Raw genomic sequence first — 12,582 nt, 5'->3', positions numbered from 1 at the left:
TAATGCCAGAATTCAGGACCAATTAGGAGAGTATAGTCAACACATAAGGAACACGATCAGCAAAACCAACAGAAACCTAGCAACTGAGTATCTTAGGAAACAAGTAATATTTTATTTTTCAAGGGTCATCATCCCAGCTAAATCTTACTCGGAAAACAAGAAACATACTATAGCCCAAGCATTTGTTTGCATACTGTTTTTTTTTAATTAACCAGATGTGATCTACTTCAACTATTTATAAGTTTATTGAACTAGGTAAAGGTAAAGGCTTACCTATCTAGTCATGGCTGGTTTTAAGGCTCATTTTGATTTCTTGGCCAAGGGAGCCAGCATTGTTGGAAGACAATTTCCATGGCCATGTAGAATAAAACTGGTCTTAGAATAACTGAGTTGGAAGGGACCTTGGAGGTCTTCTAGACCAACCCCCAGCTAAGGCAGGGAAACCCTATACCATTTCAGACAAATGGTTATCCAACATCTTCTTAAAAACTTCCAGCGTTAGCACATTCACAACTTCTGGAGAAAAGTTGTTCCACTGATTAATTGTTCTCACTGTTAGGAAGTTTTTCCTGAATTCCAGGTTGCTTCTCTCCTTGATTAGTTTCCATCCATTGTTTCTTATCCTGCCTTCAGGTTGGAAAATAAGGTGACACCCTCTTCTTTGTGGCAGCACCTCAGATATTGGAAGGCTGCTATCATGTCACCCCTAGTCCTTCTTTTGTGGCCAACATGGCTCACGGAATGCTGATACCTTCCCACCAAAAATGGTACCTATTTATCTATTCGCATCTGCATGCTTTTGAAGTGCTAGGTTGGCCGGAGCTGGTGCAAGGAATGGGAGCTCATCCCATTGCACAGTGCTCAGGTCTCCAACCAGGGCTATCAGCTCTCCATCGTCTTTAACTGCTGAGCCATCGTACCCTCCCCCCAACTGATGTGAGGTGGTTTTATATAATTAGTGGTGAGTTTTTTGCCTCTATACTGAGAAGCAGAAATCCAAAACTAGTGGAAAAGAGAAGTATGGGGCATCAACTACGTAGCAGACTCACTGGTTCACAGTTCAGAAATGTTTTGCTTCTACACACACACACACATGCAAGAAAGTGAATGGCAGCTCTGGGTGACCTTGCCTGGGTAGGAAACAAGATAAGGTTAGGTACTTCAGTAAGGGAACTCTAAAGTTGAAGCTGGACTAGGAAGTCAAAATAATGACCCAGAAGTCAACACTTCCACATCATATCCAAAAAACCTCTGGAATCAAGTTCAACTTGACTTAACCTAAACACAATTGGAGAATATGGGTCTGCCTTATTGAAATAAGAGATCTAAAGTCTTTATGTATTGTGGAAGAAATAGACACTCCCATTTTTCACAGGAGGAGATCACTTCAATCCTATCAAAATCAACGGGATTACAATAATGATCGTACAAAGGCCGGTGGACATATACTCTGATCTAGGAAAAATCAACTGACTTCTGAATGTCTATTTGGAAGTAAGTCCCACAGCAGGGTGGATTTGATTTAAAGCAAGTCGATTTAAATCACTATTAAAAAGCTTGATTTAAATCAACTTGATTTAAATCATAATTTCAATTTAAAAATAATTTGAGAGCAACTGTCATCTCTGTCCCACAGCTCCTCCTCCGACCAGCTGTTGACTCACCGACTGTCCCAATATTGCAGAATATACAGCCTCATGCTACATAACTAAGCTCCATTTCATGCTGAATAAATAAATTATTAATGTATCTTAAATAGAAAATTAGATAGATTTTTTTACTCCAAAAGCATTTTATTAAAATAAATTTGATTTTTAAAAAATCCAATTTAAAATTTTAAAAATCCACTTTTTATTATTATTATTTTAATTCATCTATTTTTATCCACCGTGCCCCACAGTGTTTTCAGTAACATATACTCTCAGGTAAGGACATTTTGTGCTACATCCCTTGCTATCCTTCAGTTTCATGGAAATTTACTAAACATGTTGATTAGAGTTATTCATTTAATGACTCAAGAATGACATTCTGTTTTCATAAGCACAACTGTCCAGATCAGCACTAAGTAAACCAAAGTGCAAGACTCTCCTTCGTCAAATACTTTGTTTCTCACAGTGGCCAACTAGAAGTTTATGGAATGCTCAAAAGCAGGAGAAGGAAATATACCGTGTCTTGCCTCTGTTTGCCAGCAGCTGCCACCTTGGAACATGGTAACTCTAACCAAGAGCCAACACTAATTCTCAAAACTAACAACTCTAGAAAGGCCTGATTTACATGAACATATTTAATCCCAAGGGAGGCAATGGCTCAATGGCAAAAACACTGAGCTTGTCAATCAGAAAGGTTGGCAGGTCAACAGTTAGAATCCCTAGCACCACATAACGGAGTGAGCTCCCGTTACTTTTTCCCAGCTTCTGCCAACCTAGCACTTCGGAAATATGTAAAAATGCAAGTAGAAAAATAGGAACCACTTTGGTGGGAAGGTAACAGCATTCTGTGCGCCTTTGGCATTTAGTCATGCTGGCCACATGACCACGGAGACGTCTTTGGACAGCGCCGGCTCTTCGGCTTTGAAATGGAGACGAGCACTGCCCCCTAGAATCAGGAATGATTATAGCACATATGTGCAAGGGGAACCTTTACCTTTATCTTTTATTTAATACCAATATAAAACTATCCAATGTAATACTTATTCATTAAGGTAGTGATTTATGTGCCACATAAATAAGCACTTCCTTTTTCTTCCCTGCAACTTTAAAGCTCCTTCCAGCCAGCTTCCTAGGATCCTAGTCTTCAAAAACACTTGATCCCCAATCACTTTCTCCATATCACAGGCATGATTTTATAGATATTAATCATGTCCTCTTCTCAATCATCCTCTCAAAATGAAAGAGTCTGCAGCATTCCAGCCTTTTCCCATTGGAATGACTTCAACCCCTTCATCATTCTAGCTGAATTTTCTTGATCCTTCCCTATTTCTACTAGCTCCTTTTAAAAGTATTGCGAAGAGGAGGAGGAGGAGGAGGAGGAGGAGGAAGGAAGGAAGGAAAGAAGGAAGGAGGGAGGAGAAATAGAAGAAGAAAAGGAAGGAGGAGGAGGAGGAGGAGGAGGAGGAGGAGGAGGAGAAGAAGAAGAAGAAGAAGAAGAAGAAGAAGAAGAAGAAGAAGAAGAAGAAGAAGAAGAAGAACAAGAACAAGAACAAGAACAAGAAGAACAAGACAGTATTCCAGATATAAAATGCACCATAATAACCACCATTGAAGATGATGAAGCTTATAAATTAAGCATGCAAGGACTCAGCATCTCCAACTTAAGTCAATCAATAGCACACTTAAACTCCAAACCCCAATGAAGTCGTTGACACCATTCTTGTTTATTTCCATGGGGCTTCTTCTCTATTTGGAAGGCCACCTCACGTGAATTCTGCCCAGGAAATCTTTTCAGAACATTACAATTCCAGATTGATTGAATGAAACATGGAGAGAGGCTTGAAAGCTCAAAATGTTGGCCTCAACAGTTGTAGGTGATCTTTTTGGTTTTCTCTTTTCCTTTCCCTGTCATTTTTCAGTAGGCATCTGGACAAGAGTTATCAACACAACACCTTTGTCAACCTAAATTTTGCTTGCTTTTCCAGCACTTCTGAAAACTTTCCACAATTACAGTCTCAGCTAGAGCTGATTACAGGCAGGAAAGAGAGATCTCCCTGAATGCTTCAATCTGAAGTCTAATCAACCGAAGGAAGGTTTTATTCAAATCTTTCTTTGGAATGAAAAAAGGAACTGGGTCAGAATGAGGCAGAGGAGAAAACGTATTAATTGAAGAAATCAAGTGGAAAGTGAACTTAAGTTCACTTAATTTTACCCCTGAAGGGCATTCAAATATTAAGGGAGAAGTGTCCCATACCATGTTTGAAATACTAGCTGGGATTGTTTTTGTATGTTTTGTATCTTTCAAGTATCTCTTTCATACATAGAAACTGTTGCAAATGGTAACATTTGCACTTCTCTTTTCCCTTCCGAATTATAGTCAACATTTTTAATTCTATGCTGATCTGAGTGAACGAGAAGATCCTTATTTGGAGTCTGTATTAATTGGGGAGGGGGGTACTGCTGAGTGTATCAATGTATTTGTTGTGCTATTTGTTTATTATTCATTCATCTGTTGCAGGTTATAAATCTGTTGCGGGATAAAACAGATTAGACAGGGTAAAAGCTAGAACAAACTAATTGTGGAGTCCTGTTATTTATTAGAACCTGTATTTCTTTCCGTTTGTGGATTTTCAGTAGGTGATGGACAAGACAGAAGATTTCCTCGCAATCATGTATTCTTCACCCCACCCCACCCCCAACATTTCATTCGAAGGAAGCCTCTATGTACGTCCTTACACAACTGCCATTTTACACAACTTCCCTTGGAATCTGGATTTTCAGGACCACAGTGTCCTCAAATTGGCATCGGTAAACAAGGAAGGGAAAGGAGTTGCTGAACAGATGGTTGTAAGGCATCATTCAGGGACCCACCTACAGTCAGCTTAATTCAGATAGACAAATTTGTTCCTTAATACAAAAAAATGCTTAAACTTTTTTCTAGTCAAAGAAGAACAGCATCTCATGGAGACACAGGAGAAAGAGATGAACCACAGCAGTTTTAGAAAAAGCTGAAAAATTACCAGCAAGAAGAAAAGTGGATTTTAGTTGGGACTAAGGTTGTAACTCTAAACACCACAAAGTCATGGGATTTGGACTTTAGATGACATGGCATGTTGAATCCTTCAAACGATCAACTCCCAAATATACGTGGAGATGACCCAAGCCTCTGACTCAGTCTAGCTTATTATTTATGAGCAAACATTAGCCTGTCCAGAATCAGCAACACAGTTGCCACTTACAAGTTGAACAGCGTTCAGTGCCACACAAGGGAGAATATGGGGTATGTTTCACACCTCCAAGTTTCTCAGCTGTCTGCCAAAAAGTAAGCAAGCTCAGCCTTGCTGTTTGGTGACCCCACTTCCAAATGCTGCCTCATCCTTCTCCACTAGGGAGCCCAGAATTACTAAGCACTCAATCCAATCTAGCTCATAGGACAATACCCTGTGCATGCAAAGAGGGGAGAGAATCCCTGAGGAAGGCGGCCTGAGCTAAAACCGAAGAAAATATAAAAAGCACTAAAAGCAACTCAGGAACTGAAAGTCTGGCTTGGGAACCAAACCACCTTAACGGTCTAAAACTTCTCTCTACTTTTCTGGATAGTATGTTGCAATTAAAGGTTTACAGCAATTGTGATTGCTGTACAGAATTATCTGTAACATGCCTTTGTTTCCCTTGGAAGAATGTTACATTCTTACTAAATAGATATCTGGGAACTAAACTGAACTACTTCTAGATGCTTAAAAATTCTTCTATTTTTTTATAACAGGAAATGTTATAGAAAAATGTAAGTGTACAGGTGGTCCTTGATTTACAACCACAATTGAGCCCAACATTTCTGTTGTTAAGTGAGACATTTGTTAAGGGAATTTTGCCCCACTTTGCAACCTTTCTTGCTGCAGTTTTTAAGTGAATCACTGTAGTTATTCAGTGGGTAACAGGATTGTTAAGTGAATCTGGCTTCCCCGTTGATTGTGCATGTCAGAAGGTCCCAAAAAGTGATCCCATGACCCTGGAACACTGAGACCGTCATAAATATGAACCATTTGACAAGCATCCAAATTTTGAACACCTGACCATGCGGATGCTGCAAAGGTTGTAAGTGTGAAAAATGGTCATAAATCCATTCAGTGCCGCCGTAACTCTGAACGGCCACTAAATGAACTGTTGTAAATCAAGGACTACCTGTATTAGTTGATTTAACTAATGGATATCAGTCCATTCCTAACTCTGATTGATTATTCTCCAATATGTCTATAGAGATTCTCAATCATGGTTGTCCCAAAGGTGCTACTTTCTGGTGTTTCCTTGAACTTTCCCTTCTCATCCAAGAAGCTTCCTCAGCTCTTCCCCACCATCCAGTCAGAAGAGCTGAAGAAGCTTCTTGGATGAGAAGTGAAACATCTTCAAAGAAAAACCAGAAAGTGCCTTTTAAAAAAAAAAAAAAAAACCTTTGGGACAACCATGACCTGGATGACTGAGAATCTTTACAGATTTTTAGCTATACAATTTGGGATGAACACCCTTTGAATGGTGTGGGAGTAGGAATGGATTCCCAGAGGAAAAAAATGCAGACTACAGGAACCATTTGAGCTACTCAGGTGACACTCAGGACACAGATAAACCTCCAAATGCTTCAAGGACCCTCTAAAAAGATGCAAATGACCATCTGTCTGCAAGGGGTATAAATCCTTCTATTCCCCACTATCCTGTCAGAGCTGAAGAAGCTTCTTGGATGAGGAGCCAAATGCCTCAAAAGAAAAACAATGGAATCCAGTTGCCTCTTGAAAAAAAGAAAAATAAGCACCTCTGGGACAGATTATTCTCCAACAGTTTGTCCACAGAGGGGTCCTTCACCTCGCTCTCCACACTTGCTTGTTTCCCTGCAAGAAATTTCCTTACCCAAACTAGGCAACACACCATCAGGGCTAGTCAGTAGCATCAGTAGCCCTGACAGCGTTACCTAGCTGGGTCACGAGACGTCTGCCAGAGAACCAGCCAGCTCAGAGAGCTGCAGAAAGACCCCCACCTCCTGTCAACCCCGAGCTTCCAAAATACCCCCCCTCCGTTTAGCAGTTTTCAGGCGTAAAGGATTTCCAGCAGCCCAAGGCGCCGTTTCGCCGGCTCGGAAGGGCTGCAGGGACTCTGTGTGTGTAGTGGTGGTGGGGTCTTACCTTCTCTTTTCCCCCGCAGTGGCAGCAGACGGTCCACAGGTACTTGAGGGTCCTCCAGAGCAGGATGATAAAGAGACCCCCGAAGAAGGTGACCATGGAGGAAGCCAGGAAGGCCCACCACATGCGCTGCCCGCTGTCGCAACCGATTTCCATGGTGACAGGGATGATGAGAGCGTTGGACGCCCGGGCGGGCGCCGACGACGAGGCCGTGTTCAGGGGGCCGCCGACGGGGCTGCTCATCCTAATGTTGCCGCTACCACCGCCGCCGCCGCCGCCCGAGTAGTAGCTGCTGGAGCCGCCGCCGCCGCCGCCGCCGCTGCCATTTGCCATGGCTAGCACCGAGCAGGGCGCGCCGAGGGCGCTCCGGGAAGCTGCTCTGGCCGACGCCGAGACCGATGCCGTCGCCGGCTCCGGCCACGAAGCCCATCCCCGGCCATGATGCCGCTCAGCCCAATGCAGCCGCCGCCGCCGGGGCGTCCTGCCTTCTCTCTCTATGCCCCCCTCCCCTCCCCGCGCGCGGCCCCTCCCACCCGAATGAAACGGGGAGGGGCCAAAAAAAAAAAAGCGCGCCCGCCGCCTCAGCCGGCCCGCATATCTCCCCCGCTTTCCCGTCAGTCAGTCCGTCCGTCAGTGGGCGAACTTGGCCGCTTGCTCAAAGCCGCCGCCTCTGAGGGGGCACCCGCGCTTCTCCCCGCCGAGCCGCTCCCCGGCTTTGCTGCGCCTCGGCTCGGCTTTCCTGACGGAGGCGGCTGAGAAGACGCGCGGCTGATAGAGGAGGGGGGGGGGCGTCCCAGCCGCACGCGCGCGGCGCCGGCTTTCGCAGGTGGCCCCAGGCGGCGGGAGGAGGAGGAAGAAGAAGAAGCAGCAGCAGCAGCAGCAGCAGCAGCAGCGAAAAGCCGGCTAGGTCCGTCCTCTGGGCGGAGGAAAACGGAGGGGGGGAGGACGCGGCTCCGGACGCGGCTCGCGACGGCTTGCGCGTCTTGCCCGCCTGACGAGACTCCGTGGGGGGTGGGGGGAGCGGCGGGCCAAGGGGGGGACGCGCAGCAGCAAGGGGGAGGGCTCAGAACCCCGCGCGGGTCTACCGGTTGGCGGACGGCGTGACGCACGGGCTGTCAGTCACTCCTGGCGCGCGCGTGTGTGTCTGTGTGTGTTTATATGTGCGTGTGTGGTTCCCCCGCCGCCGCCGCGAATCGGCTTCGGATCCGGCTCCCGCGGTGTTTTTCGCAGCGTCTCTGTTGCGCTCGGCGGCGCTCGTTGACTTGCATGCCTAATCGGAGGGCCCGAGGTCCGGTGGGGTGGAGGGGAGGGGGAAGCCGGCGGCTTGTGCCCACGCGGCCACTCGCGCCCGCAGCCTCGCCTTTTGCTGTTCCTTGCCAGCCTCTTCCCTCCTCCCCTCGGGGTTGGAGTGGCGAGCCCAGAGACACGGCGATAAACAGACGCGGGCCGAGCGCTTGGGCGTTTTTGCGCTCGGCTGAGCCTTCTCTTTCCTTTTCCTCCTCTTCTTTTTTCTCCTCCTCCTCATACTGCTCTGCCTCCTCTTCTTCCTCGTCCTCCTTCTTACTACTACTACTATTTTTACTACTCTTCCTCCTCCTCCTACTGCTTTTCCTCTTCTTCTCCTCTTCCTCCTCTACTTCCTTCTCCTCTTCCTCCTCGCCCTCCACCTCGTTCTGACCCATCTTGAAGTCTCCATGCAGAGCCCACGGTCGTGTTTGTTGTTGTTGTTGTTGTTCGGGCAAAAGAGAGCGAGAGCAAAAGCGAGCCAGCGATTGGCAGCGCTGAGTTGCAGAAACAGGTGCTTCGCGGGGCGAGGAGAAGGCAGGCAGGCGGCGGTCAGGACTGGCGGCGGTGCTTTTTCCCTTTTCCAGCGGATCATCGCCCACCAGGAAACGGTTCGGATGAGTGGGTCGCCTGGCTCCAGAATTGGCACCGAATTGGAAGAAGGCGTGGGGGGGATCCCTTAATCCTCTCCCTGGCGCTGATTGCGAATGAAACAGAAAGGCGGGAGGGGAGGGGAGGAAGAGAAAGCAGATGAAAGCGCCTGGGAGTTTCAGCCCCATAATTTAGGGAAGCCCACATTTATCCCGAGATAAATTTGCTCCGTCACCAAAGAGGCGGCTGGATGCCAAAAGTCGGCGCTGAATCTCCTTGTCGGGTTTTTTTCAGTTCGTCCTGATTTTTTTTTCAAGCTTAATCCCCAACACAAGGAAAACCCCAGTTGTGCTGTCTGTCACCACCGTTTCTGAAAGTTTTTCATTAAATAAAAAAAACATCCAACAACTGGAGACAAAAAAAAACAAAAGAAGAATTTTAGAAACTATTTATTTAGAATTTATTTAGATTTGTCAAACATGTATGAGAAAACAAGTATAAATATGAATATAACATACACTATATTGCCAAAAGTATTTGCTCACCCATCCAAATAATCAGAATCAGGTGTTCCAATCACTTCCATGGCCACAGGTGTATAAAATCAAGTACCTAGGCATGCAGACTGTTTTTACAAACATTTGTGAAAGAATGGGTCGCTCTCAGGAGCTCAGTGAATTCCAGTGTGGAACTGTAATAGGATGCCACCTGTGCAACAAATCCAGTCATGAACTTTCCTCGCTCCTAAATATTCCACAGTCAACTGTCAACTGTATTATAAGAATGTGGAGATGTTTGGAACGACAGCAACTCAGCCACGAAGTGGTAGGCCACATAAACTGACGGAGCGGGGTCAGCGGAAGCTGAGGCGCATAGTGCGAAGAGGTCACCAACTTTCTGCAGAGTCGATCGTTACAGACCTCCAAACGTCATGTGGCCTTCAGATTAGCTCAAGAACAGTGCGCAGAGAGCTTCATGGAATGGGTTTCCATGGCCGAGCAGCTGCATCCAAGCCATAGATCACCAAGTGCAATGCAAAACGTCAGATGCAGTGGTGTAAAGTATGCCACCACTGGACTCTAGAGCAGTGGAGACGCGTTCTCTGGAGTGACGAATCATGCTTCTCCATCTGGCAATCTGATGGACGAGTCTGGGTTTGGCAGTTGCCAGGAGAACAGTACTTGTCTGGCTGCATTGTGCCAAGTGTAAAGTTTGGTGGGGGGGGGGATTATGGTGTAGGGTTGTTTTTCGGGAGCTGGGCTTGGCCCCTTAGTTCCAGTGAAAGGAACTCTGAATGCTTCAGCATACCAAGACATTTTGGACAATTCCATGCTCCCAACTTTGTGGGAACAGTTTAGAACTGGCCCCTTCCTCTTCCAACATGACTGTGCACCAGTGCACAAAGCAAGGTCCATAAAGACATGGATGACAGAGTCTGGTGTGGATGAATTTGATTGGCCTGCACAGAGTCCTAACTTCAACCTGATAGAACACCTTTGGGATGAATTAGAGTGGAGACTGAGAGGCAGGCCTTCTCGTCCAACATCAGTGTGGGACCTCACAAATGTGCTTATTTATTTATTTATTTATTTATTTATTACTTGAACTTATTAGTCGCCCCAAATTCCCATAAACACACTCCTGAACCATGTGGACAGCCTTCCCAGAGGAGTTGAAGCTGTTATAGCTGCAAAGCGTGGATCAACATCATATTGAACCCTATGGATTAGGAATGGGATGTCACGTACAGTGACTTCATAAGGCAGATGAGTGAATACTTTTGGCAATATAGTGTATAAACGTATAAGTATAATCAGGTATACGTATATACATAAAAAATGAGTATGGAAGAAAGGGGACAGTAGGACAGGGACAGTAGGCACGCTGGTGCACTTATGCATGCCCCCTTTACGGATCTCTTAGGAATGGGGCGAGGTCAACGGTAGACAGTTTAAGGTTAACAGTTTAAGGTTAACATTATGGGGGTTCAAGGATGTAACAACAGTCAGGCAGTGCATTCCAAGCATTGAGCAGTCTGTTGCTGAAAGACCCCATTCACACTCACACCGTGTCCACAAGCAACCCCAAAACCTCCAAACCCAGAAATTCATTCCTAGGGGTAAGCCTAATCCATTTTTCCAGCATCGTTTCTTAATTTTGGTTATGCTTCTTTGGAGTGAAACAGGCAACATTTACTCGAGGACTGCTGAACACAACGTTTGGTTGACTTTGTAGTTGTGAGCAGGAAGGGAAGGGCAGCTGGAGGGGACATCTGGAGGGCAACATCTGCCTCATTTTGCCAGGAAAAGGACAGGGATGAGGACGTGTTTTATGAAATCACTCAGTCAAGCTTGGCTCTGAAATCATTCCCAGGAAGACTTAAAAACAGCAAAGGGAGGCAAGCAGCCTGTGAAAGAATAGCATAGCACAGCATAGCATAGCATAGCATAGAAGAATAGAATAGAATAGTTGGAAGGGACTTTGGAGGTCTTCTAGTCCAACCCCCTGCTTAGGCAGGGAACCATCTACCATTTTATACAAATGGTTATCCAACATCTTAAAAAATTACAGTGTTGGAGCATTCATGACTTCTGGAGGCAAGTTGCTCCACTGATTAATTGTTCTAACTGTCAAGAAATTTCTCCTTAAATCTAGGTTGCTTCTCTTCTTGATTAGTTTCCATCCATTGCTTCTTGTCCTGCCCTAGGGTGCTTTGGAAAATAGCTTGACTCCCTCTTTTTTTGTCGCAGCCCCTGAGAGCAGCATGGAGTAGTTGTGAAAGACAAACAAAACCTTTAGTATTTACCATTCAACACTACTGGGACATTTTAGGAGCAACCACATCCAAAGCATAATAAGCCTGTGGCTACAGACAGGTGAGCTCTAATTCCATCCCCCTCTCTTCCCCCCCACCACAAGCCTTGATGCTCAAACACAAAGTGAGTGTTTCTTTTCTCTGCCATGCCCTTCTTTTGCCCTCAATCTTTCCCAGCATTAGGCTCTTCTCCAGTGAGTCCTTCCTTCTCATTAGGTGGCTAAAGTATTTGAGTTTCATCTTCAGGATCTGGCCTTCTAAAGAACAGCCAGGGTTGATCTCCTCTAGAACTGACCGGTTGGATCACCTTGCAATCCAAGGGACTCGCAGGTGTCTTCTCCAGCACCATAGTTCAAAGGCCTCAATTCTTTGGCGCTCAGCCTTTCTTATGGTCCAACTTTCACAGCCATCCATTGCAACTGGGAAAACCATTGCCTTGACTAGACACACTTTTGTTGACAGGGTGATGCCTCTGTTTTTTGGCATGCTGTCTAGATTTTAGTTGTTTTTTAAAGAATTGTTCTGACTCTATCATGGGGGTCCTCAAGTGGCCCGTCTTTGGAGACCGGCGAGGAAAGAGGGGTGAGAGGGAGGAGAGAAATGGTTCTGTGTGAGTGGCAGGTGCACAAGTTCATGTGTGCAGCTCCATTTGCGCAAGTGGCAGGCACTCTGACATTGCGGACTCCTGCTCTATCCCACCAAGGTGACCTTAACTACTGTAAATAGTCTAAAGCAAAATAAATAAATAAATCAGAAACTGTAAAATTATTTTAAAATTTGAGCAAACGGTACCACCTGCATGGAGATGGGGGAAAAACTTGGCCTTCAATTACTATGATAATAAGAAAACATTCCACCCATTTGATCCAACTTCAATGCTTGCCAGAACAACTCAAATCTTAAAAGTCTTATGACAAACTAACAAGTTTCTCAACCATTGAGATATCTGAATTTCTTTTTTTTTTCACCTTAAAAAAAAACACCAAGTGCTTCATTTTACTATAACCTGATTTATTCCAGAGGCTCAATGTGGATTATAGCGTTTTCAAACTTTGGGACTTGTTTTTTTTAATTT

At 45.4% G+C, this 12,582-nt stretch overlaps 1 protein-coding gene across 4 annotated transcripts in view; it reads right to left on the bottom strand.

Annotated features, from left to right (window-relative positions):
* KCNMA1 (potassium calcium-activated channel subfamily M alpha 1) overlaps nucleotides 1–7,327 on the bottom strand; it is a 671,545-nt gene extending 664,218 nt beyond the window's left edge. For all 4 annotated transcript variants that reach the window (XR_014175589.1, XM_081955703.1, XM_081955704.1 and 1 more), the window contains exon 1: nucleotides 6,821–7,327. Coding sequence is in view for 3 of the 4 variants with exons in the window: in XM_081955703.1 (XP_081811829.1) it covers nucleotides 6,821–7,150 (330 nt within the window). In the remaining variant the exon portion in view is untranslated. The remainder of the gene's footprint in view (nucleotides 1–6,820) is intronic.
* Between the last annotated feature and the right edge of the window lie 5,255 nt (nucleotides 7,328–12,582).

This window comes from Natrix helvetica (assembly GCF_964273705.1).
Source record: "Natrix helvetica genome assembly, chromosome: 5".
NCBI classification, from domain to species: domain Eukaryota; kingdom Metazoa; phylum Chordata; class Lepidosauria; order Squamata; family Natricidae; genus Natrix; species Natrix helvetica.
This window is presented reverse-complemented; position numbering and strand designations above follow the sequence as displayed.